The sequence below is a fragment of the Dryobates pubescens genome, chromosome 13 (assembly GCF_014839835.1).
Source record: "Dryobates pubescens isolate bDryPub1 chromosome 13, bDryPub1.pri, whole genome shotgun sequence".
Classification (NCBI taxonomy): domain Eukaryota; kingdom Metazoa; phylum Chordata; class Aves; order Piciformes; family Picidae; genus Dryobates; species Dryobates pubescens.
Window position 1 is genome coordinate 17,562,072 of NC_071624.1, and position 25,802 is coordinate 17,587,873.

Sequence of the window (25,802 nt, forward strand, 5' to 3'; positions counted from 1 at the left end):
TTATTCAGACTTGTGCCTTATAAAATACATGGCTGTGGTGACAAACTCTTCTGGGCTGTTTGTTTTATGACACTATTAAAGAGGGCGACACTGGTTAGTGCCAGCTGATGAGTTCAACTGTAAAATTATGGTAATGTGAGAGAAGAGACAGCAAAACTCAGCATGCCAAGCCAGGAGAGCAGAACTGCCCCCACCATCTAGCCTGTGTATATGAAAACCCCACTTTGCCCCATGATTTTCCTGTGCAAATATCTCTTTTATAACATGTTTATCACAAAGCAGTGTGGGCTGTACACCAGGTAATGTTCCTTTTCTGACTGCTAAACAAACACTTGAATTGTTGCCTTCTCTGTCTAAAGGTAGTCAGGGCTTGTCTACTGCTCTCGTGACTTCACGATGGGAATATTTTATGCCTCTGCTGTGCCCTTTGAGCATTTGTTTCTGGTGGCTTTACAGCGGATCTCTGTGCCTGTATGATCCTGGTTGTATTCTTTGGTCAAACGTTGACATCTTCAATGTGCTAGAGGTGCCTCCTGTACTTCCAGAGATTTACCAAGCACATAACTTTAGGAGTTCATTCTTATCACTGCCAGCTGCCTTCAACTTTGGATAGAGATATTTCAAGAAAAAAACATGAAAGTTCAAATCCTCAATTTTGATGTTGGATTCTCCTGAAATGTCTTTCATTTTCCTGCTCTTAAAAGATGCCTTATTGCACACATTAGGTCTCAGTTTCCCCTTGAGAATTTAGCACCAAAACACATCCTTTACTGAAAGAGTGGCCAGGCATTGGAACAGGCTACCCAGAGAAGTGGTGGAGTCATCAAAGGTGCTCAGAAAAAGTGTAGATGTGGCACGTTGGGATGTAGTTTAGTGGGCATGTTGGTGTTGGGCTGACGGTTGGACTTGATGATCTTAGAGGGTTTTTTTCAACCTTAGTGACTGTGATTTTGTGATGTGTTTTGGTATCACAAATCCTCTTCTAGATGATCTCCGGGACCCTGTGATGGACTTTGTCCTCTTCCCACTCCTGCCTTCTTCCCTGAATGCAACCTTTCCTTTTGTGTGAAGCAAGTAATTTGGCACAATTAGGCTCAAGTAACTGTTGGTTAAGAAAGCACTGATGGTCTGGTGCTGCAGAGGTTCAGGGGGCCATGCTGTCTCAGGCAGCCCATCAAACCCCATCCTGTCCCAGTCCAAAGAGTAGCTATCAGTATATGCCCTGCATCTGTGGCTGCTTGGCATGGGAGGCCCCACATCTGGCTATTGCTCCCCAAAGCTGTTGTGTGTGGGGGGGAGAGGCTGCGTGGTGGCATTTGCTACATCCCTAGCTGCACAAATAGTGTCAGCCCCTCATACTACAGCATTCCCAGGGGTTCAGCCTCACACAGGGCCAAGCCTTGATCTGTCTGTTTGGGACATGGCCACAGGAGTCTCACAGGATGCTTTGGGGCAGGAGAACAAGGCGATGTCAGTATCAGACCAGCTCTGCAGCCTCCTGGGGCCTCTGCCCAGAAACAGCTAAATATATTTTTTCCTAGCATATGACTTCACTGCACCAGCAGTGAGATACCATCTTGCCCTTTGTGTTCGGGCTGGATGACATTTTCTTCTTTCCCAAGCGACAGGCAGCACGGCCCCGACCCGTCCCCGCTGGCAGGGAGGAGCGGCACAGCCCTCGGTCGCTGCCCGGCAGCTTGCCCAGATCTCCTCCTGATAAGGAGCAGTGAGCTGGGAAACTCCAGGCTGGATTTGTGTTTCAGTGGCCAAGCTGGTGGTGTAGGTGCAACGTTCTGGATTGGAACTTGAAAGGGATTATTTCTGAGTACTGAGTGTACTGTTTATGGCCTAGCACTTGGCTGTGCTGCGCTCCCCCGGGAGCGTTGGGTAACAGGCATTTCTGTCAATACTCATTTTTGTTTATTTGACTCATTATTAAATGTGAGCAAACATTTGTGAATGTCTGTGGATATACACATGTGCTGTGGCTGTACCTCCACATGCATGGAACAGTTGCTATATTTAGTTGGTTACGTGGAAGCTGGAAGCGCTTGAGAAAGAGAAGCAGGAGGAAGGGCGAGCAGCTGGGTGCTGCCACGACCTCCTCAGCCCCATGTCTGGAAGAGGTTTGAGAAGGTCACTTACATTCTTCTGAAAGCACCTCATATCATCAGATGATTTGCAGAGGGTAATTTGAAAAGGGTATCACTTGGGGTAATGGCAAGGTTTTGACTTTTATAGTCTTCACCCTGGCTGAATCCCAGGTGTGCAGCTAGGTCAGATCCAGCCGCTGGATTTCCACCTGGTTAGGCTGGGTCTTTTCAGTGGAAGGTTTGGCCTCTCATCTGCAACCTGGAAGTAAAGTTCCCTTCATCTGAAGGTTCTATTGGTTGCTTTAAAAGTTCATTTTCACAGCAAGTATCACAGAATTTATTATATGAATGGAGTCGGTGTCTCATAACCCTTACATTTGGAAGGGTCAAATATCAAATATCCACTGACTGTAACTCTAAGCTCCCCAAAGACTTCATATCTTGGCACAGTATTTTTGTAGATGATGATTAAATTAATGCAAGGAAACAAATAAAATGCTAGCTGAAGCAGTGGTGTACCCCAGAAAGGGAGCAAAAAAACCCCCAAAGTATTCATTGTTACCAAAGGTACTTGCAAAGGGTACAGCTGGCACCATTAAATCCAAAGGGCATCATTTAAAGATAGGACCAAGCTGTTTATCTTGAGGGAAGTCTTCAGCAGAATCTACCCATTGGTGGGGTTTTTAAGAGTTTGGCTCACTTGTCTACTTCAGATTTTTGTGTTCGCTTTCATCCCCTTTTGTACTTCCCTGGACAAAATCCAAACAGGCAAAGTAACTACAGAAAAGCTGTTCTCACCACAGGGAAATAATGTATTATGCTAATTCCAATTAAAGGAAATTTCTTAAACTGCAAATATAGCCTTCAAGAGAGAAATGAAAAGTGTGGAAATTAACATTCTTGCCAGATTTCCAGCTTGATTCTGCATACTCAGGGGGTTTGGGTCAGGCTCAGATAAGCATCCAAAATTTGGGGATGTTTATCCAAACCTTATTTCTGAACCTTCTAAGTTCACTCCTGACTAATCATAATGGAGTTAGTGGTAGCAGGATATGAATGTACAACATTTAGCTTAGAAATTGGCAGCTCCTCATCATTTCACAGCTAGGAGCCTTTGACCAAATATCAACTCTGTTAACTAAAACAAAATAAAATAATGCCTTGACTTGGTCTCCAGCCATACCACCTTGTGCTTACAGCTCTGGAAGACCTTTCAAGCAGGGCTGGGCCAAGGCAAGCTTTGGCTGGGGGACCTCCTGGGAAAATATTGATGTTACTGGAAGCACCTCTTGTGATTCAGGAGGTGACACTTTCCCCAGGTTGGTGTTGAGTCTGTGTAATTCCTATGTGTGCAAAGGTGTTATTTCAGATTTGGGAAATCTCAGAGGGCTGGTGGGTCATTTCCTAGAGGCTCAGATGTTAATTCCACATTCACCTGAAGTGCTAATGCAATAACCACGTTATGTGGCCAATGCATTCCCAGCTAGAAGTGGTTCTCCTCACTCCACTGGCTCCCACTTGCTGTTTGCCTGGTTAGTCATGAAGGATGTGACCTCCTTGTAGAGTTTCATAGTGAAAGTGGTTAGAATATGGATTTTTCTTATTAAATAAGTAGAAGGTGGCTGAGTGTCATGAAACAGCCCCTGAAGAGAAGCAGGATTTTTTTCCCCCCCATTCATTGCTGCTTTTGTCATCCCACGCTTTCCCTCAAACATAGAAGGGAACTTCATCTTGCTGCCCTGCTGTAGACACCTCCCAGCTTACTGTATGCTTTACCACAATCTAGCAAGCTACAATATCAGCTAAGGAGATGCCATAGATCAATCCTACAAGGGTATCACCCTTCAGAACACCACCAGGTTACCCACCAGCAGCTCACCTGCCTTTCTGCCCCATACATTTTATTTTAGTCAAGGGGTGTCACTCTAGGCAGCTGTATCTGATTTTTATTCTGGCATTGAAATTCATGCCAGGAATAAATCCATCCAAGTGGAAATTCTTCTCAAGTAAAAGAGCACTGAAGTGTTCAGTGAAGCTATACCAGGAATGAATCTGACCACATTGAACTTGGATACCAGGCACATACTCTATCACCTAAAATCCCTTCAGATTTGCTTAGACTTACTTCTGAATTACAGATATTAAATCTGCAGGATTGTAATAGAATACATCCCATTGAAATTTCTATTTCAAAGGGAAAAAAACCTCTGACAGTTGAGAGTGAAAACAGACATCATAAAAACACATATTTGAATATAGTCTTTATGGCTACAGAAAATATTAGGATTTTTTAAAGTTCAATGACTCCTCATGCAGGATATTTTGTAAAATACATTTTGTAAAGCATCACTGATATTCTCACCATTTCCCTTGCATTTTCCTCCTAAAATCAGCAGAAATGACTGCTTGCTTTCTACTAGACCAATCTCACAGATGCACAACTGCAGAAGATCTTTTCTGTAGCAATATTACACTTTCAACTAAGCACCTGCTTCCATCCAGTGTGGATTTGGCAAGATGCTGACTTTCATGTCACTTACTCCACTCAGATGTCAATTTTTCCTTCATGTATTAACTAACTACACCACGCTCTAAGATGCGCATCAATCTCCCATCATATTTGCTCTTTTTTTCTCAAGTTGCCTTTTCCTTCCATGGGAAAGGAGCAACTCTTCATACACTGTTTTTCTCTCTTCCCAACACAAATTAATGCAACAACCCAGTGCAATGTTACAGGTCTGGGGTAGAGCGGCTGGAAAGCTGCCTGGTGGAAAAGGACCTGGAGGTGTTGGTCAACAGCCAGCTGACTATGAGCCAGTGTGTGCCCAGGTGGCCAAGAAGACCACCAGCATCCTGACCTGCATCAGCAACACTGTGACCAGCAGGAGCAGGGCAGGGATTGTCCCCCTGTATTTAGCACTGCTGAGGCCACACCTTGAATACTGGGTTGTGTTTAGGTTCCTCATTAAAGCAAAGACATTTTCAGGCTGAATGTGTCCAAAGATGGGCAGTGAAGCTGGTGAAGAGTCTGGAGAACAGGTCTTGTGAGGAGTGGCTGAAGTAACTGGGGTTGTTAAGCCTGGAAAAAAAGGAGGCTCAAGGGAGACCTTACCACTACCTACAGCTCCCTGAAAGGAGGTTGTAGCAAGGTAGGGCTCAGTCTGTGCTCCCAAGTAACAAGTGATGGGAGAAGAGGAAATGGCCTCAAGTCATGCCAGAGGAAGTTTAGGTTGAACATTAAAGAAAAACTTCTTCCCTGAAAAGTTTGTCAAGCTCTGGAGGAGGCTGCCTGGGGAAGTGATGGAGTTACCATCCCTGGAGCTATTTAAAAGATGTGTGGATGTGGTGCTAAGTGGCATGGTCTAGTCATGACCTGGCAGTGCTGGGTTACTGATTGGACTTGATAATCTTAAAGGTCTCTTCCAATCAAAACATTTCTGTGATGCACATCTCCTTTTGGAATTGGAAGTAGGTATTCAGGATGGAAGGTGGATTTTGTGAGTATGTGCCCCACAGGAGCTTCATCAGTGCATGATGGAAGCTTATGAAGAGTCTCTGCCCAAGACATTCAGTAATTACTGCTATCTATGTTATTGCAAGGTCTGTAATGGTGTGAGCAGAGATGTATAGAAGGAACAGAGAGAAAATCTGAATTTCCTGATGCTTGCAAAAATAGTTCTTGGGAGTCATAGTTATAGTGGAGCTGGTTTGGAGTCTAGAAGCGGCAGAAATGGCAGAAAAACTGTTCCAAAAGGTTGTGAGGACATAATTTCAGGGAGAAAAGTCAGAAAATCATGTAACATACAACTGTTCATAACTACAAGAGGAACAAATGCTTTCCATCCCAAAACACCTTGTACCATCAGTGTTTCAGCAGCTCCTATTTAGATATTAAACTGAAGACATTTTTTACTATGATTTCTGCCTTGGGCTCTGATCATCAACACAGAAGAAAGCAAGCAGGAGCGTATGGTTGCTTATCCTTCCTTCTTGTTGCCTTTCACTCTAAATTCTTGAAAAGTCATAAAACAGAGAAATAAAAAACCCAGAACACTGAAGTGTAGTTTTGTTAACTTTACCTTCTGAACGTTAAGCATTGCTTCAAATTTCTTACGGTACATAAAATGTTTTGCTTTGCTGTATCATGTGTACAGAACTTCAAAAAGTAAGTGAGACAGCTCAGAAAATGTAATGGATGTGTAATAACAGCTCCTTAGATCTCTTGTTTTCAGTATAGCATCTTTTTGTTCCTATAGGTGCTTTTAACATGATCTCTAAAGCTATTTATGAAGTCATTTGTTTTTTGCATGGTGATAGGTCTTATTTTTTAATTAGCCCATGGTTTGTATCTTGCTACAGTGTGTGTGTGTGAGCCTCCCCCCCTGAAATGTTTAGTCTTCATCAACCCTTTTTGTTTTCCTTCCCAAAGGCACTCACCCTAATAACTTCCATTTCACGGGGGCAGTGCATCCGAGCTCCCTCCAGCACCTTCTGCAAAAACATTTTGAAATCGTTGCATTGGAACAGAGTTCAGGTCTTTTGGTTGGGCATTTTCAACGTAAAGAAGTTTTCCTGTTTGCCTTAAATTCATTCATCACACGAATTTCAGCTGATGGCTTTTAACCACTTTTGCTCCACATCCTGTTCCTGCAAGCCGCAGTGGGGCAGCGTAAGGGCTGTCAGCGGGAATGCAGCTCGCCAGCAGCTGGCAGGGTGGCACAGACCCCATCTAGCTGGAGCTTTAGGCACAGCTGAATTGCTAAATCATGATATAGGTGAAACCCTACCTGCAGTACTGTGTCCAGCTTTTGGGTCCTCAGCGTAAGACAGAAATAGACCTGCTGGAGTGGGTCCAGAGGAGGCCACAAAAATGATGAGAGGACTGCAGCTCCTCTGCTGTGAGGACAGGCTGAGAGAGTTGGGGTTGTTCAGCCTGGAGAAGTCTCCAGGGAGACCTTATTGTGGTCTTTCGGTACTTAAAGAGGGTCTATAAGAAAGGTGGGGACAATCTTTTTATCAGGGCCTGTTGTGACAGGACAAGGGGTGATGGTTTTAAACTAGAAGAGGAGAGATTTAGACTAGAGATAAGGAAGATATTTTTTACTATGACTTGATGTAACACTGGCCTAGGATAGGTAGTAGATTCCTCATCCCTGGAAACATTCCCTGTCAGGATGAACAGGGCTCTGAGCAACCTTTCTAGTTGAAGATTTCCCTGCTCTCCACAGGAAGTTGGACTAGATGACCTTTAGATGTCTCTTCCAACCCAAACCATTCTATTATTCTATGATTCTGTGATTTAGTCTATTTGGTGCCTCTTGGAGTGTGTCCAGACACAATTTATTCTGATGCAAACTGGTGTGAGCTCAGTGGGAATGGTGGCTTCACTAACTCTAATTCACTCTCACTTGCATATATGCAATCCAGTGAAGCTAACAGGATTTCCCTGACACCCTTGCCAGCAGTGACAATGGCAGAGGTTTCCTCTAGTACGTCAGGCAGGTCACTGTTAATCAGTCACCATCAAGCTTTTTGTGCCAGCTGCTCTGCTCATTCTGCTGCTGTGTGCAAGGAAGGTCTTCAGGTGCCAGCACAGGTCCCAAAAACTTTCAGGGGTAAAAAGAACAAATTCAGTTCATTAAGAACAAGTTCAGTGTGAAGTTTTGTCTGCCCCATATCTTCATAAGCCAATACAGGAGGAAGGTGTGAGGAATGGTGGGTGAGGAGTACCTGGCTGTGTTACCTGCTCTCAGTCCAGTGGGGTGGAAAAGCCTCATTGGAGAGTTGGGAGGGTGGATCCAGATCCAGCAGTGTCATGGCATTAGTGAAGGAGGTTTATGAACTTCATCTTTATGTACTAATGACCCTGGAAAACTCTGGGACATGACCGGGCATGTCCCCATTGAAATTGTGTGCAGGGGCCAAAGGAGGTTGTTATGGTGAGACCCTGCTTGAGTGGTCTGGAAGCATTGGTGAGCTTTGAAGCAAAGTACAAGGAAGAGCTTGATAAATAAGATGATGTGAAACTGAATCACTGCATAGAGATGAATCAAAATTATAAAATCAATAGCTATTGATCTGTATATATCACACAAATAACTGTGCCTGAAGAAGTGCCCAGATTTAACATCCTGATTATACAGCAGTCAATAGGAATAACTTGAGATCTGAAGAGCCATTGCAATTTAGTTGTTTAGTGCTGCAGCTGAAGCTGATAATATCTTAGTTGGAGTTGCTTTTAATTTTATTTTTTTCCCTTCTTGAAGTTCTTGGTAACAAGTATATTTAATCAACGAACCAAAACTGAAGAACAGATTTTTGGCTTGCAAAGTGCTCTTGAGCCATTCAAAGCTGAAGTCCAAACACTACAAATTCTTCTAAAAATACACACCTTTCATTTTAACTTCCATTTGCTTTTACTGCTGGCCTTGCTCACACAAGCCCAAGTCACTGAACTTCAGATGTGCCTGCTGGCCACTTGGCTACTGACAGGAGGTTGTAATGAATCACCTGGAATTACATCATCCATGGTCACCACACCTTTTGTGTGGCTGGTTGGAGATCAGCTCCATGAAGTCTTTGTTACATCCTATTAGTAGATATCTCATTTACATCTTATTCTTTTTGTACCACTTAAAGTGGTGGAGCTGTAGCAAAAGGATCAAGGATTTACCAGAGTTTTGGGGGTTCTGGTCAGTCTTTGCATCTGTCCTTGACCTTCCACCCTCTCACCCATCAGCAGATGTGTTAAGAGAGGAAGGATAGGATGTGCTTAATTCTCAGTGTGGCAAGTGCTTGCCATCGTTATTGCTTTCTTCAAGACTGTCATGGTGCTCTTTGTCCCTACATTTTGCCTGCAAAACTCCAGGTAAATCCAAGCCTAGCAGAGGTGTAAAAAGGCTTCAGGTCGGTTACTTGCCACACACGGTCAAGTGTAGTCTGAAGCTGGTGCAGAATTACTTCCCATCTTTATTCGTGGATTGATAATGTTCATTTTCCTTTGCTGGATCAGATTCGCCGAGTAGATTTCCGGGCACATAACTGATGTTTTGGAACGAAACCCTCACATTTTATAAATCATTCAAGGCAATTCTGTTTCTTCTTTCTGCAGAAGTCTTTCCTAGTCCACACCAACCTCAGTCTAAACTTACTGTTTTCCCTTTGAGACAAAAATTAATGAATTAACCTAGAGAATTAAATAATTAAGTAATTCTGAAGTGCTAACGAGCGCTCACAACTCCCACTTTCATCTTTTATAGCATTGTTAAATACACCACAAGCTCTAGGGATAATTGTGGTCATCCATATTGTGACACATAGTTGCAGTTTATTACCCAAGCTGATAGATTTCCTTCATGCAATAAATGATTGGTTTGAGCATCTGTTCGCGGTGCCTGGCAGGAGAAAAATCTGTCTTTGGTTTATTTCTGAAGGAGTCCCAAATGTTGCACTGAAATGCCAGGATGCACAAGGATCTGGCATATCTTGTCACTCCTGCAGGATCCCTCTGAATTGATCCAGACCTTGTCCAAGGCTGCAGCCCTGATGTGCTCCAGCATGCCAAGTGCCCGCACCATGCCCCAGTTCCCTGGTCCTGGAGCTGAAGGCAGTGGTGGGTTCTAGGACTATTTTTGTCTGAAGTCCTGGGACAGATTCAGTCTGGGTTGAGTGTCCTGTTTGATCCCAGGACTACATAGTGCACCCTGTCTGGGCTTGATCCATACTTTTGGCCACTAGCTCAGCTCCAAGTTAGCCAACTGTCTTACATTAGTGCTGTCGTCAGCATTTTAGGCTACTGGGGCTTCCCTGGTGAATGTGGGCACCTTCCCCAGCTCCAATCTCACTATAACTCCTTGAGGAGCCAAGAGAGATGACCACCTTTCCCATTCAGTACGTCCTATGATAGCTCTGTTAACCCCAGTAAATCTTCTGCTTTGCCCTATGTGAGGATCAGGCTTGAAGGATGAACAGGGAAGAGTTTCTATTAAATACTATTTTCTTATATATAACATCATTAAGAAATTTTCTTAAGTGCCTTATTTACTATACTGCATTCTCAGCAATACAGATGATACAGTCTCTGAAACCCCTCCTGGTGGGAAGACATCTATTTGTAACACATTGCTTCATTTTGCTTCTATGGACCCAAAAAATCACAACCTGTCTTGAGGACATGCCCAGGCCCTGCTGCTCTCTGCAGCCATGAAGTGAGGTTGAGCAGTGGTTGATGGTGTGGTTGGGACAGTTTCTCCTTGGCTCTGCCCAGCTGGGATTGTAACCCATCTTACATTCTGCGCCTGCATGATTGCAAGGTGACTTCTGTCAACAAGACCTGACATAAGGAACTCTCATTTCACATTTCTCCTGAAAGAGGAGAGTTTTATGTATCCTCACCTTAATACTTCTGTAGGAGGAGCTCTAATCAATGGTACCAATTGGCACAACATGCATATGTTTTAAAATCTGCTCCAAAGCATCAGCTATTCATTTCCAAAGCTGAAATATTTTGCTAGCTAAGAAAAGGTGATAAAGTACAATTTATGCTACAGATGAGCCCTATTAAAAAATTCAGAGCTGTTTTAACTGGCAGAGACCAAGCAGACTTCCCTTATATATCCATGAGAAGCCACGAACACCCGCAGGTAGATTGGAGTTTCTGTTCTTGGTAGTCAAAGGAAAGAAGTAAAAAACAGCTTCTTGGTGATTATAAGTTATGGGAAAATATTTCATGAAGTTCCTTCCCATCCTGACACTGATTTTCTCCAGGAGCAAATCTCCATATTCTATCTGTCAAAACAAAATTATAATCTTCCCATCTAGCACATTTTTTTTATCCCCTCCATGCCAGCTGTAAGCTTTTCAGAGCAGACACCTGTTTACTATTTTCTACCCACAAAGGGTCCCACTTTCAACTGGGGCCTCTAGGTGCTGCTGTAATACTAATAATACCAATACTCATAATTCTGCTAGTGGCAAACTTAGCCCAACATCTTAGACTTAAATAAGTCATGTGGAAAGATGGTTATAAAGCAGCCTCCATCCTCCTTTGAATTCTGCAGGTCATTTTGCATCTGCAGAATTTGGTTCATGGACTGATATGCATCTTGTATATGGTATCTTGGGAGTGTTTTCTCTCTGAGTATCACACAAAATCTGCAGCATGAGTTGTAGATAAAAAAAGCCAATGGAAGAAAAGAATGCCTGAAGCTGTACCCTTACCTCCCTCCCCCTTCACACACACACACACACACGCCCAGCTGCCTTTTTTCTTTTTCCCCTCTTTGTTTTATCAGTATGGGGCTAGATTACCAAGTTTGAAATTTCTTCAGCAAATAAGGGATGCATGCCAGAACACAAGTGCCCCGAGGGATCTGAGTCTTAGGGGAAAAAGCCCTTAATTTCCAAGTTTATAGGTAGCAGCACTTTCCTGAAATTGGAAAATGTTCAACTCCTTTATGAAAGAAATGTGCCACAAGGATACGCTGATGGTCACAGCTATTTCATTAACAACCCATTGTGATCAATGGGTTATAGGACAGGTTTATTTTGACACCTGTATCAAATATATTCTGCCCTCCCTTAGAGATTTTCCTAGTGGGTAAAACCTCCTTGTTGAGCAAAATCTTTTTTTTGTGCAAACCAGGTAGCTCTAGGAGTAAGATATTTTCAAATTTAATCAGTCACCTTTAGCCATGTGTGACTAATTTATGTGGAGCAGCACTTCAAATGCACACCCAGACTAGCTGCTGGGCACACACAGAGCTGGTTAAGCATTTACTGGTTGAGACCCTGGTTTGCACACCCAGGCTGGGTGCACAAGAATAGCTCTGCCCGCTGATGGTGGGGCACCTGACCTACTCACAGGACACCTGCGGTCCAAATAGTTTACCACTTCATACCAGGGAGATTGCCCAAGCCTAGGATAAGGATCAGCCTTGCTTGTTGCTCCATGGGCCGAATAAATTAGCACGCCTGAATTTCAGTTCTCAGATTTATCTTCCAAGCATGTCTCAAACTGTTGATGGGGATTTTAACTTCTTTATGGTTTCATAACAAGCCTGTAACAAAGAATTCCACTTCTCCTGCCTGCATGCAAATAGTAACTAACACTACTGGCAGGCCTTGGCAGGGCAGTGATATTTCTGAGCCTGCCTTTAGGTATCTCTCCACTCCTAGGCAAGCGCCTTGCAACAGGAGGAGGATTAATCGTAGCTATTAGAGCCTCTGCTTTCCTCTGCAACCTTCTCTTCCCAGAGATGATGAGTGAATTCAGCTGGAACAATGTTAGTTCATCAAGTTTTGTGGTTTACCTGAAAATCGAATTGCAGTAATTTCAAATGCCAGCTGACTTAATGCCTGTTTAGTTCAAGTTTTAGACAGGTCAGGTCGATGATCACAGTGGGTTTAACGCGAAACACAGGTGGGATGAAACAGTAACGCCGATACTTGCAGGGAGGTTTTTCTTCCCTGATGCAGAATCTGGGTTCTGTTGGCTGGCTGCATGTGTGTTTCTGTGTGCAGGACGTGTAGCTGCCTCTTCTGAACCTCCACTAGAACCATCCACACATGTACATTTCAAATAGCAAATGCAAACTTGAAAATTTTAAAATGAGTGTTTGCCTTTTTATTGGGTGATAAATAGCTTCTTACTCTTATAAAGTCCACAGGTGTTTATGTCCACTCTTGTATGCCTAGTTAAAACTTTGGCTACGGTGGGAATGCTTTGAAAATAGCCACTCACTCCTCAAATTGATTATTAAAATAGAATTGCCTCTTAGGCCTTACATTAATCCCTGTAGCATAAAGTTCCGTTGCTTAACCCTTCCAATCCCTTTTGGCCTGGCATTTCCCCTGCTTTGCTGTTCTCTTTCCTGCCCTTTTGGTTTGTAAAGTCTGTCATCAAACCTGAGATAGCTCCAAGATCCGAGCCTCAAATAATGCTTATTGCCACACACCCTTCCGGTGCATCTCTTCTCGATGCCACAGAAGGCTCTGGGGTTGGAAAAGGTCTTCCATAGTGGACCCTCAGACTATTTGATAAATGAGAAGGCCTGAAAATTCCAAATTTGGAATGAATTTGATCCCCACTAAATTCTTATAAAGTTACATGCGAAGGAAGCCTGCAAAATCTTTTTACCATGCTTTCTGCCTCCTGGGTACAGTGTCTTCTCAGGGAGTGTTCTTTAGAGTTCTTCCATTTGTAGAGCAGCTTCTGCAAAGAGTTGTGATTCCAAGCAGAAAAGCAGTGGTTACATCAGGTGGGAGCCCTGACCACCCTACATATATCTGTGGGGGTCTTGCTGCTTGATCTGTGGATGAGCAAACTGTGGGAAGCAGGAGTGGGCACAAACCCGAGAAAGAATTTATTCAGTCATATTTGGGTAAGGATGAATAAGACAGTGCTAGAAAAGAACCCAAATCAGAATTTTTGGGTCATGCTGGTAGGTTTTAGAGGACAATGTTCAAGGTATTTGCCTCTTTGGGTGGTTGAAAGAAAAAAAGCACTTGCAGGCTGCCCAACACATGGGGGAGTTATGTAGAATAAGAGCATCGCTAGTGGAATTTCTCAGATTCTCCAGAATTTTGGCTCTCTTTCAAAACATGAGAAAGGTGAAGCACAGGAAAACACACAGCTTCTGGGTGGACAGGAGGCCAGCACCCACATCAATCAGCCACTGCATTAAATTGCCCTGTCTCTAGTAGGTGTTAAAATGAGCTGGCTGATGTGGGTTTCTCCTCTGACTTTTATCTTAGCACATGCTCATGCCAGGCTCACCCAATGGGACTGTCTCGCCCTGTGGGTGCAGTAACCCTGAGCACGAGAAGGGCCCAGGCTGGATTTGGAGGCTTCCACAGCCTTCTGTAATGGAAGTAATGAACACTAGGAAGGAAAACAGCAACAGTCCTTAGCATCCAGCACCAGAGCATGTGCCTTGGCAGGGAAACCTGGGGGAAGATTTGGAGGAGGAAAATGAGAATTCTCTCAGTGGGAGTTTCTTCATGCTGCCTGTTCAAGGAGCAGGGAGTGGGCAAGCAGCACAGTATCTCCTGGCATCATGGTTTTGGGTTGGCTGTGAGGGCATGGTTTGCTTCCAATAAGGCATATAAGCATCTTTTCCTGCTGTAAGAAAGGGCGATTTCTTCAGGGTTTCCAAGCCTTCCTCCCCAAGGCAGGAACAGATTTATCCAGGCAGCTGGATACTAGTCACAGAGCCACTTGCTTATTGATGGAGGAGTTATATCTGCTGTGATTTCCCTTCTTCTGGTAGTAATGTCTGAGATCCAAAAAGATTCAGGCTCAAACCCCAGCAGCACAGCTCAGTGACTGCCAGGAAGCTCCTTTCCACCAGGCAACCCCTGCTTGGGAAGTTTCCTCTTTTCAGTTGTCATGACAGGACCCACATCTGCAGGGAGACCCTCAATGGTGTGATGCAATGTAACCACTGGCACACGTGTGGTTGGCACACCAGTGGTTTGCATGCATGAGAGCTGGGCAGGACATGAGGTCATTGGGTCTGCTGGGACCCTGCTCACATCTGCATAGTGGGAGATGAGAAAGTGAGGCTGGGCTGCCAAGCTGAGATTAGGGTAAGAAGGAACATGCTCTTTTAGAGCACAGATTTTAAAAGGAGAGATCAGCACTTGGGTAGTCACTTGGCTTCTGCCAGTAGCACTGTTGAGGCTTCCCCTGACCATAAGAGGATGTGTAAGTGGGCAGCAGCACCCTTGAGTGCACAAGAGCAGCTTCACCCACATCTGAGCCCTACCAGCACCGGGCACCACGTGCATGCATCTGCCGTGCATCTGCTCCGGGTGGGTGCCATGCATTCACCATACGTATTTATTTATCCCAGCAATAAAGCACCATGCTGGAGGGGCGGGGGGGTCACAGAGCAGTAGGAGAGTGGACTTAAACATGTGCTGTCTCTGTACACAGCTGGGGGCCGCATGTCCTCTGCTTCCTCGAGCATGGCCCTGTCCCCACAGGAGTCACAGAGGTCCTTCAAATTTTTTATCGCCTGCACATGCACCACTCTGATTTTTTTTGCAAGGATATGGGCTCGTTTATTTTCTTTCCCCCAAGGCAATTGGTATTTCAGCGGGGGGTATGTGTCTTTTCTGCACACTCCTCATTTCAGACTGGTCAATGACCCTCTCTGCCTGGCTACAGAGGGAGGACAGCCCAGCTGGGTGTCTCTGTCACAGCTACAAGTTTTGGGCTTTGGCAGAAAGGGGATCCCCCCCTCTAGGGGTGAGCCCTGGAGGTCCCCAAATCCCTTTGCTGCCCTGGGGAAGCGGGTGCTGCTGATTCCCTCATGTCCCATAGACAGACTGGGGTGGGGGGAGGAAACCCACCCTCCAGCAGTGCTGGCAAAGCCAGCCTGACCCGAGCAAATGAAAATAATCAAAAGTAATTAGAAGCGTGCTGGACTGCTCCTCGGAGATCTGTGTGAGAGAATAAACATGCCGGAGCCCTCCGAGCCACTGCAAAGGCCCATGTCTGAGCTGTTAGGTGCCCTGACCTTGTCCACATAAAGACGTGATTTATGAAGTGCAGGGCACAGCAGCAGGGCTTCTGTCTTCTCCAGAAGAACCAAATTACTGAGGTGGAGATTAACATGCTTTCAGTTGGGCCCATTTCCAGACCAAGGGAAATTTTTTATTTACCTTTTTTTTACCTTTAATTTCCTCCTCCTCACCCTCGCTTGAAAACAGCCTTTTGGCTGGGAGGGAAGAGCCCAGCAGCATGTGAGGGCAAAGAGGGGCAGCCGGAACGGGGCACCGGCACAGGGTGGGGCCACAGCAGCACTGTGATGCCCACCGCCACCACTCCTGCACGTGAGATCCAGCTCTTCCTCCTGAAACAAGCAGCGACACTTGTGGTTTTGTCTGATCCTGGGTGGTTGTTGTTTGGGGTTTTGTTGTGTTTTTTTAGTTGATATCTGCAATGCCAGGGCACAAATTGTGTCGCCTTTTGTGCTCGTCTCTGCTTTCCCGGCTCTGTCCCAGAGTGTTTGGGTATGTTGGAGGGCTGTTGTTTCTCTGTGTGTTTGTTTTGCTTTGCTTTTCCTTTCTCCCTCCTGGCTTGATACACTTGCCCAGTGTTTTAAACACTCACCGCAGTGTTAGTCAGGATGCTCAGTGTTGTGTTTAGTCACCTTGAGAAATATAACATTAAGCCCCACTTAAAAATGTGGTTATGAAGTGGCTTGCTCTATAAACCTAAGGATAATATTAAACCTAATGTGAACATTTTTGGTGTTCTAAAAAGTTGCCAGCAACTTGTCTGATTTTTTCACCATTGTCCTCCTCAGTGTTTGTCCACAGGAAGCCCATTAAAAGTGGACAGTGCAGTTATTTCATCTGGCTTTGGCTGAGCTGCTTTGCTTTGCTTTAATGATGTGCTGGAATGCACGATGCCCATAGGGTCTCCATTATGAGAACTTTTACTTCTGGGACGACCATGAAGTTAAAGGCTTAAAAGAGGCATCAGTTTACAGCCTGGTGGGAATTACTAGCAGACTTGAGTACTAACTCCTTACTGCCTCCACTAATATAGCGACTTATTTTAAATAAACAATTGCAAAAGGGACCCCGTGGAAATTTTTGGGCCTCTTGAAGCACCTACCAAATAGTCCAAGGGGAGGGAGAAAAGGCGACGGATATGTTTAAAAGGTTCTTCCTTGAAAGAAGGAAAATATATGTGTGTATGTAGCTCAGATGTCCCATTAAATGACCAGCAGTGAGGCTTGGCTCAACTCCCCACACCTCCCATGCTGCCCAGTGCCTTGCCCTGCCACCAACCCCTCCAGCTCGGTGACATGTGTCTTCCTCCACTTCCTTCTCCTCCTTCTCCTCCTCCTCCTCCTCCTCCTTGTCAAAGAATCACAGAATGGTAAGGGTTGGAAGGGACCTCTGAAGATCATCGAGGCCAACCTCCCAGCTAGAACAGGATCACCTAGAGGAAATCACACAGGGACACATCCAGGCAGGTACTGAATGCCTCCAGAGAAGGAGACTCCACAACCTCTCAGGGCATCCGATTCCAGTGCTCTGCCACCTTCAAAGTGAAGAATTATTTTCTTATATTTCTGTAGAACTTCCTGTGTTCCAGTTTGTGCCCGTTGCCCCTTGTCCTTTCAATGGATACCACTGGCCCAATCCTCCTCACCCCGGCCCTTTAGATATTGATGAGCACTGATTAAGACTCGCCGCCCCCCTCCCCCCGCCCCGGCAGTTTCCTCCAGGATAAACAGCCGCAAGTCTCACAGCCCTTCCTCCTCCTCAGCCCGCGCTCCCCTCGGCCCGCCCGGGCTCCAGCCAAGCCACCGGCAGCAGTACATGAAGTAAAATTACCAACCCCGAGGTGTTCCCCCCTCAAAACGAGCAGCCCCGCACCGCCCTCCTCCCTCCTGCTCCCGGGGTTCATCCCCCGGCGGCAGCGGCCGTTACTCTATGCCAGTGTCTCGGCGGCGAGCGCCACCTAGCGGCGGCGGGCAGAGCTCCGGCGAAGCCCGGTGCGTTCCGGCCCCGCTTTGCCGGTACCGGGGAGGCCCTTTTGTTTATGCACCGGCGTTTCCTCCTTTTGTGGCAAAGCCCGGGGTGTGTGTGCGTGTGTATGGGGGTGGGGGGTGCTGGGGCTGCTATCGGGGGCCTCTGATCAGGGCTATGGGCTGGAGCAATCAGTTTCCCAGATTACTTGTATTTAATACACAATGCATCATAAAACAAATCCCTCATCCTGACAGGAAGAAAATAGAACAGCTCATAGCTCGAGCCCGTCCAATTTATGGCTAAATTAAAAAAAAAAAAAAAAAAAAAGAAGAAAAAGAAGAGAGAGAGGAGAGAGAGAAAGGATGATAATAATAATAATGGGAAAAAAAAAAAAAAAAAAAAAAGAAAAGAAAAAAAGGCAACTCCAACAATGGTGGAACGGAGGGAGGGCGGAAATCAATGGCCCGGCAAAACCGGGCGGGCAACGCGGTTCTCAGGCCCGGCTTCTGTGGGAATCTCCCACCGGGTTTTTTGAGGTTATTGACAAAGGAAATTTTTTTTTTTTCTTTTTTTGTTTGTTTGTTTGTTTTCCTCCTCCCCCCCCTCCCCGGTCCTACTTCCCACCACTGCGTGGTGATAAGGGTTTTCCCCTTCTTTTAATTTTTTTTTTATTTTCCCCCTTCTCTCTTCCCTCCCCGCCTCGAACAATAGCTATTATCTGAAATAACAGTTCAATGTCACAGATAACCGGCCGCTGAGACGAATTAATCATCATCTCTTGTCACCCGGCTTCTCGCCCTCCCCCTGCCCTCCTTCTCCGACCCCCTCCCCCCCTCCCGACCCTCCCCCCGAGAAAGAAAAATCGACTTTTCGTCTGAGAAATATATCTGCACTTGGGGAAAAAAAAAAAAAAAAAAAAAAAAAATTGGGAAAGTGGGTGGCACTTCTGATCGTGCAATAAATACATAGTTCATCCCTTTCTACTTTTTTCTTTTTCCTGCTCTCTTCCCCAGAATACACGGATCCTGCCGGATTTAGCCCGGTCGGTGCCCGGTGCCAAGCTTTGCGGGCTGGTTTTGCGGCTGCGAGTCGCGGTGGGGTCGTCGGGGCTATTCGGTGAAGCCGGGAGAACCCCAGGGGCTCCGGCTGTCCCGCGGGCGGGAGCGGGCCCGGCCGGTTGGCAGAGCCCAGCCTCCCGCCGGCTCCATTCATGGGATTCGTTACCAAAGAAATAAAAGACAAATATAAAGAGTAACCATTTAAAAAATCATTTTGGAAGTGCTGGCTAAAAGGGGAAGTGTGTTCCGCGGCACCAAATGGGGTCGTCAGGAAATAAGCCGGGGAAAAAAAATTATAAATAAAATAAGTTGCATTTCATTAAAAATATTATTAATAACCACAGTGACGGCGATGACGAGAGTAACTGGCATAACGAGTCGGGCACGCTGGCTCCCGGAGTGCCGGGAGGAACCGTCGGGGCGGTCACGGCGCCGCTCAGGTCCCGCTGCGGGTCTGCCGCGACGGCGTTCCCGGGAGCGGGGGGCGAGCGGCCCGGTGGCGGTGGAGGCATGGATGGTCGGTGTATAAACAGAGGCTGAGCGGCGAAGGCCTGAGGGAGGCACGGCGCACAGCCGCGGAGCCCCGGGTCGGGCTGGGCTGGGTTGATGGCAGGGGGGGCAGCTGCCGGTGAGCCCCCGCGGCGGGGCCGCTCCTCCGCGACCCGGCGCTGACCCCCGGCCGCGGGGCCGCTGTCGCTTTAAGCGCGCCGGGAGCGCCGCCGCCACCGCCCGGGATGGGACGGGGGGGGAGCTGGGAAGGAGTGGGGGGGAGACGGGGACGGCCGGCAGCGCGACCGGGGCTGCCCCGCTTTAAAGAGACAGTGCCCGAAAGGGAAGCGGCGGGGCTGGCAGGACCCGACGGGGTGGGCGGGGAGGGGGGGCGGGCAGGGCAGGGCCGGGCCGGGCGCTGCCCGGGGGGGGGTGCGGCGGGGAAGAAGCGCCGCGGGCAGGCTGCGGGGGTGGGGAGGGGGAGAGCCGCCCGCCCACGCACACTTTTCTCCCATCCCTGGCGGAGAAGTGAAAGAAGTTTGTTTTGTTGAGCGGTGTGCGGTGGGGTTTTGTTGGGTTTTGTTGTTGTTTTTCTATTTTTTTTTTTTTACCCCTTACAGAGGGTCGTGTGTTTTGGGGGTTGGTGGTTTTTTCCTTCTCCCGATAACTTTTTTCTTTGCACACAAACCCCCAACCCCCAACTCATCCGATAAGACCAGGAAGGGCCGAAAGGGGAAGGTGATGGCGAGCCGGCAGAAACCCGCCGAGCCCCGCTGCCCTTGATCCCTCCGGGGCCGGCAGCCCCCCCATTCCTGCTCGGTATCCCGGGCCCCCGACAAATGTTGGAGCGCATCGCACCCGCTCAGCGCCCTCCGCAGTCCCGGACCCCGACGGCCGCGGCCTCGGCCCGCGTTTGACGCCGAGATGTTGCTTCCAGCTGCCTGAAGGATATTTTTCCCTCGTTCCCCCCTCCTCTCCCTGCCTCCGCAGGCTTCCGTCGATACAAGGTAAGAACAGCAGCGAGCGCGCCCGTGGCCCCGCGGGACGGGGCCGTCCTGTCTCGTCGGTGCTCGCCGGGCCCCTAGGCAGACCCTCCGCCGCCGCCCCGGGGTGGGGAAGTGTATGTGAGGGGTGATGAGCCACCCCTGCCTCCTTTCTCAGAGTTTGCTTTGAAAGGGAAAATTAAATACACCCCCTCCAAAAACTCACCAGGGGTGCGGGCGCAGCGGGCGCGTCCGCGGGGGATGGAAGGCGCCTCGTTTGCTTGGCCCCGCCGGGATTTGGGGTGACGGGGGTGGGGAGTTAGGGTTTTGGTTTTTTTTTGTATATGTGTTGGGAAGGCAGCTCGGGAAGAGAAGATGATCCCGCCTGTCCCGAGGCAATGCTCAGTGCAGTCCCGGGCACGCAATCACCGCTCCCCCCGCCTCCCCGGATGAGCCTGATCCTGGCACCAGGGGGGGTGGGGAGCTGCGGGGCCGGGGGTAGTGACCCGGCCACCACCCACGGTACCTGCGCTGGCCCCCGTTGCGGCCGCCCTGGCGGCGAGAGCAGCTTTCCGCGGGGGCTTGTGTGATGCATGCCGGTGCACGGCTCGGGCTGCTCAGTGAGCCCTTGGTAGGAAACTTCCGTGGGGTTTCCTTCAGCCGCCGTGCTCAGCGCCGCGCTCCCCGGCCAGCAGGCACCGGCCAGCACCGCTCCGCGGCGGGATGGGGGTGCAAACGCTTCCTATCGCGGAAACAACCTCCCTCTCCCTTTGCTTTTAGGTTGGGGCGTGTGTTTTAAGTTTGTTTTTGTTTTGTGTTGTTTTGTTTTGATATTATTATACTACAATCGTGAGTTTTGCTGCCGGTGCCAAGGCGCAGAAGTTAGAAATATTGCAGTGAGGAAACTGGGATGCTGTGGAAAGTTTGGGACAGGCCAGTGGGTATAGTTTATGAATGAATAATGCTGTTCAGTCATATATAATGATTAGTAATTTGTCATAATATTAGAATAGAACATCCTCTTTAGCTTGTCCGTGAGCAATCTCATTATATTTGTTTATTGTCTACATAATTTGGGCCATTTATTGGTATGTATTGAATGCTGCCCTGTTTTGCATGAGTGTTTATATTGTTTTCTATTTATTTTCTTTAGTTTGGCATTGGAAGTTCTATTATTTGCTTCAATTAAGGGGAGTGATTTAAGTGTTGCACAGGACTGTTGGGGAAGCATGATATTAAAACAAGCTGAAGATCTTTGCCTACCAGATAAAGTTTGGTTCAGAGCAGCAAATACAAACTAAGTGGGTTCTGCAAACAACGTAAATGCTGAAACAAAACAGAAACCTCAAATGAAGCCAACACCACCTATTTTAATAATATTTGTTCTGTTCCTGGCAGCATTTAAATAGTAATTTTAAATGTAGTTACTGATGAATGCATAGAAAATAAGGCTTCTCTTAAATTAACAGTGTTTCTTAACAGTAATTAGAGAGCATCTCAATTACATGTAAATATTTGTCAAGACATTTTCAGTACATTTATTGCCCTTTTATTACTGTGTCTCTAGTGTACCCATGCAAAAAACCCCAACAAAAACCCTCTCAAGAGAAGTGTGTTTTTGAATAAACCTTTCTATATTATTATTATTATTATTATTATTATTATTATTATGTTTATGTTTATGTTTATGTTTATGTTTATGTTTACATGGAAAGCTGTGGTTTATCTTTTGATTGGCATGCCCAGAAAGTGACAGAAAGAGACAGAAAGATTGACTCTTTCCTGTTCTTCCTTCTAGATCTTGGATGAGTTTTGCAATGTGAAGTTCTGCATAGATGCCAGTCAACCAGATGTAGGAAACTGGCTCAAATATATCAAGTTTGCTGGATGCTACAATCAGCACAACCTTGTTGCATGTCAAATAAGTGATCAGGTAGGTGGCATTCACTTTCTGGGCTTTGGATTTTTTTAGGAACTTTAAGGTGTCATTGGGATGGGAAAAAAAACAAACCAGCAATTCACAACAGCTTTTGGCCTGTTTGCTGTTTGTTGTTTGTGGCAAAAGATAAGGCACAGATGTGAAATGCAGAATAGAACCATTTTGATTATGGGCTGCAGATTATGAGACTTTTCTATTTCTCCATGTTGTCGTTCAATGCACAAATAATAATTTGTATTTTTATTTGAATCTTACACCTGATAAAAATTGGGACTGCTTTCTTAGGAACACAAAGCCAGCGTTTGCTGGTTTTGACCAGGCAGCGTTTTCTGGCTCCTGTTGCAGTGCATTTGGATTGCTGCGTTAAACCGTTGACTTGATCGGAAGCTGTAATGTGAAATTAATGGAAGGAGTGGGGGGGAAGACACAAAACTGACAGTGCTGCCGCTGCAAGTTGCGTGCGTGGGGCTTGGGATTTGAATGCGCACGTGCACGAATATTTTTGTGCCTTCCCAGACACTTTGCTGGAACTTGTAACACTTGGATGTTGAACCAGGATCTTCAGTGGTTGTCTTTTTCTTTGCATTTATTGCACTTAAATCCACTCTTTGTTGGGCTGAAACGTTACTTATCCTAGCCTGCTGGTAAAAAGCCTGGGATAGGCTGAGAAGGATGTAAGGAAACATTTTGTTTTCAATTATGCTGATGACTTATTAGGTGTTTCTTAAAGGAAGGTTCGCTTTAGTCTGCGGATAATACACGTCGCCATGAAATATTTTAACGGGTGAAGTTAGGTTAAAGCTGTGCTTCTTTAAAGCAAAACATCTAAAGAAGCAAAGCAACAACTGCGGGTGAATTCTTGTTTCCAATTTAAACTTTGCTACCTGCAGCAGAGCATTTGATTCATTTAATCAGCGTTTCATTTTTCACCACTTAATTAACTGCATCAGGTGGATGTTAAAGATTATCTTTAGCTGATTTAATTGCCTTGACAGGATTGAAAGAAGAATCACAACCAGACACAAAGCTTCAATTAGAAATCATTCTTTCTAATCAAATTCCTTACGTGTAGGAAATGAATGTGAGACAGCCTGCTATTTCCAGCACAGTTTTATGTATTTTGCCCAGGCAAGATGGTTGATTAAAACTGATCCAAAGAAATTTGGTTTGGGGTTTTTTTTTGCAGAAACTGTGACAGAGAGTTTTTTACTCTTTTTTAAATGCTTAACTTTTACGACCCAGCCCATACAGAATGAGCTAGACAGCTAAGATATCATTTCTTTCTTTCTTTCTTTTTTTTATATACAGCAGCTGGTTTAACTAAAAAAACCATAAAGATTATTAGTAAAGGCAAAATACATTTTCCAAGTTGAAATATGCTTCACACTGAAAAACATTAAATTCTCGCCATGCAGGGTATTTGTGCAGCGATACAAAAAGGAAACTAAGTTAATTGAAACAGCAAATTCAAATATTTTAAGTTTAATAAGAGCTGGCACAGATAGGAAAGATTAGGAGTGGAATCACGTGCAGCGGTCAGAGCAACTTACTGTCTTTGCGTTGGCGTTGGTGATCTGCGAAGGAATACACACGCTAGGCTGAAACACCAGCATCTACCTTTCAGTGTAGCCATGCACCAGAGTTTTGACGTTTTGGGAAGGAAAGCTATGGTGCTTTTAACTTTCTCTTTTTTTAGTGTTTACATTTCTGACATTTGGTAATGGTGGCTGTACTGCTGCCAATAATTCCTTTCATTCGCTGGAGCCTTGTTATTTATTTTGCACAGTATCGTGCTGTTCATAATTCCATATTTTTATAGCTTATTGTTGCTGAGATTTGCAAATTAAGAACTGGTTGTCTTTCAAGTAGCTTGTCGTGAGCTGGGCGCTGTCAGCAAGAGATTGTCGTTCACTTGGCCCTCTGGAAATGCTGCACGTTTACCCACAAAACTGTGCTCGTGCTCCAGCGTTTTATGGCCAGAGCCTAAAAAGTTAATGCTAAAAATGTGCTCTCAAAATCTTAAAGCGAAAAAGCCTTTCTAACAGCTCCTCCTTCTGCTTTCTTCTGGCACAAGCTCGCCAGAGGTAATATAAAATATAATAGGAAGGCAAACTGGGAAATGGACATTACATGGCCAAACGTGTGCGTGTACAAGGAGTGACAAATGCAAGTCAGGAGCGAGTGTGCTTATGTGCTGGGTATAGACTGCGTGGGGTTGCCTTTGGGGCATTCATCCTCTATAGGGCATAGGAAAAAAGGGATAAAAAAAGGAAATAAGGCAGGGGGAAGGGAAAAATTAGATAAAGGAGGGGAAAATAATATGTGAAGCCCGAGGATATGCTTGGGGCTAGAGCTGGAGGGCAGCGGTGGTGGAGCGCAGCTGAGACAGAAGACCACAGCTCATTGGAGCTGCAGCCAGTGCTGGGTGCAGGGACTGGGGAGGCACCTCAGTTCCCCCCAGTTCCCACTGGAATAAGAAACACTTCAGTGGCTCTCATCGCACAAGGAGCGTCGCCACTGCAGGAGATGCTGCTCGATCCCGAGGCACAGACACTTGATCAGCAGTAACTGTTCACCTCTAATTGCTTCAACTCATCTGTAAAATTCACAAGCAAACACTGGGCTGTACCTGAAGAGGTAAAAGATCTGCCAGCACTCCCAGCCTCATGCTGCCCACAAGTTTATACTACTAAATTCAAGGTTGACTGACAGACAGGTATGATTCCCAGACTGCTTGAGGCAGGATTTAGCTGAATCTGAGAGCAATGTGTAATCTAGTTGCTCTGCTAAGCTCTACCTTCTGTGTTTAACAAAAAGAGTGAAAGAAAAACATTTTTTTGGTTGTTTTCTCCATCAGTTTTTTCAGAGACATACCACCCCACCTCCTGCTCACAGCTGAGGTTAGGTTTCATCACTTAGGATCAACTTCACAAAAGGCCTGAGCTCTTTCTTATGGCTGTATAAATGAGCTTTGCTAAGATGAACAGCTCGATAATGGTGGGATGCAGTCAAAACATGCACACTGGATGCAACTCATGTTTCAGTTGATTGGAGGTGGAGTAGGGTTTAAAAGCTGCATTTTTGGGCCTTTTTTTTTTTTTTAAATGTCAAACGAGATTGATCTAGGATTTCTCTTCACTGTCTTCCTATTATCTCCTGTCATACCCAATCTAACCTGAATGTGTGTAATTCAAGATGTATATGAATAATAAAATTCCACAAACAGGGCGCTCTCATTTTTGCCGTTCCCCAAAGATTGCAGTGTGTGCAGAGCTGCAGAGAGTCTTGTCACTGTTACTGCCCTGGAATGTGTTTTTTCAGCTCGGAGTCAGTTGGGATTCAATACCAGTTTCTGCTAACTTGGATGACTCCCCTCTGTTATCATTCAATGTCTATTAGTTCAGCTTTTTAATGACTTCAGAATGATTAGCCCTGTTAGGCTTGCTGGCAGCGCTGTCATCTCAGCAAAAGCATTATTTTAAGATATATATGTTAATGAAAGTGCAGTTGCAAAACGCAGCAGTGACGTGTCAGGGGCTGTCCCATGTGCCAGGCACTTTCTCAGCCTGGAATCAGAGTCACCTTCAACCTACAAAAAAATGGGGTTTTGTTTTTCTTCTTTTAAAGATTTTATTTATTATTTTGTATTAAGACATACAGTTGGTAGCTGTTGAAGTTAAACCTCCTGGAAGTTGTTTTGACCTTGCTTATTGTGAGGAAGCCACATAATGCTGTGAAACTGTTC

General features: G+C 45.9%; 1 protein-coding gene across 7 annotated transcripts in view; it reads left to right on the plus strand.

Annotated features, from left to right (window-relative positions):
- MECOM (MDS1 and EVI1 complex locus) overlaps positions 1-25,802 on the plus strand; it is a 355,991-nt gene that overhangs the window by 285,031 nt on the left and 45,158 nt on the right. For 6 of the 7 annotated variants that reach the window (XM_054166432.1, XM_054166435.1, XM_009902375.2 and 3 more), the window contains one exon: positions 21,917-22,051. In XM_054166432.1, coding sequence (XP_054022407.1) covers positions 21,917-22,051 — 135 coding nt within the window. Of the gene's footprint in view, positions 1-19,796; positions 20,143-21,916; positions 22,052-25,802 lie in introns of those variants that run through there. The other variant, XM_054166433.1, reaches the window with a different exon arrangement.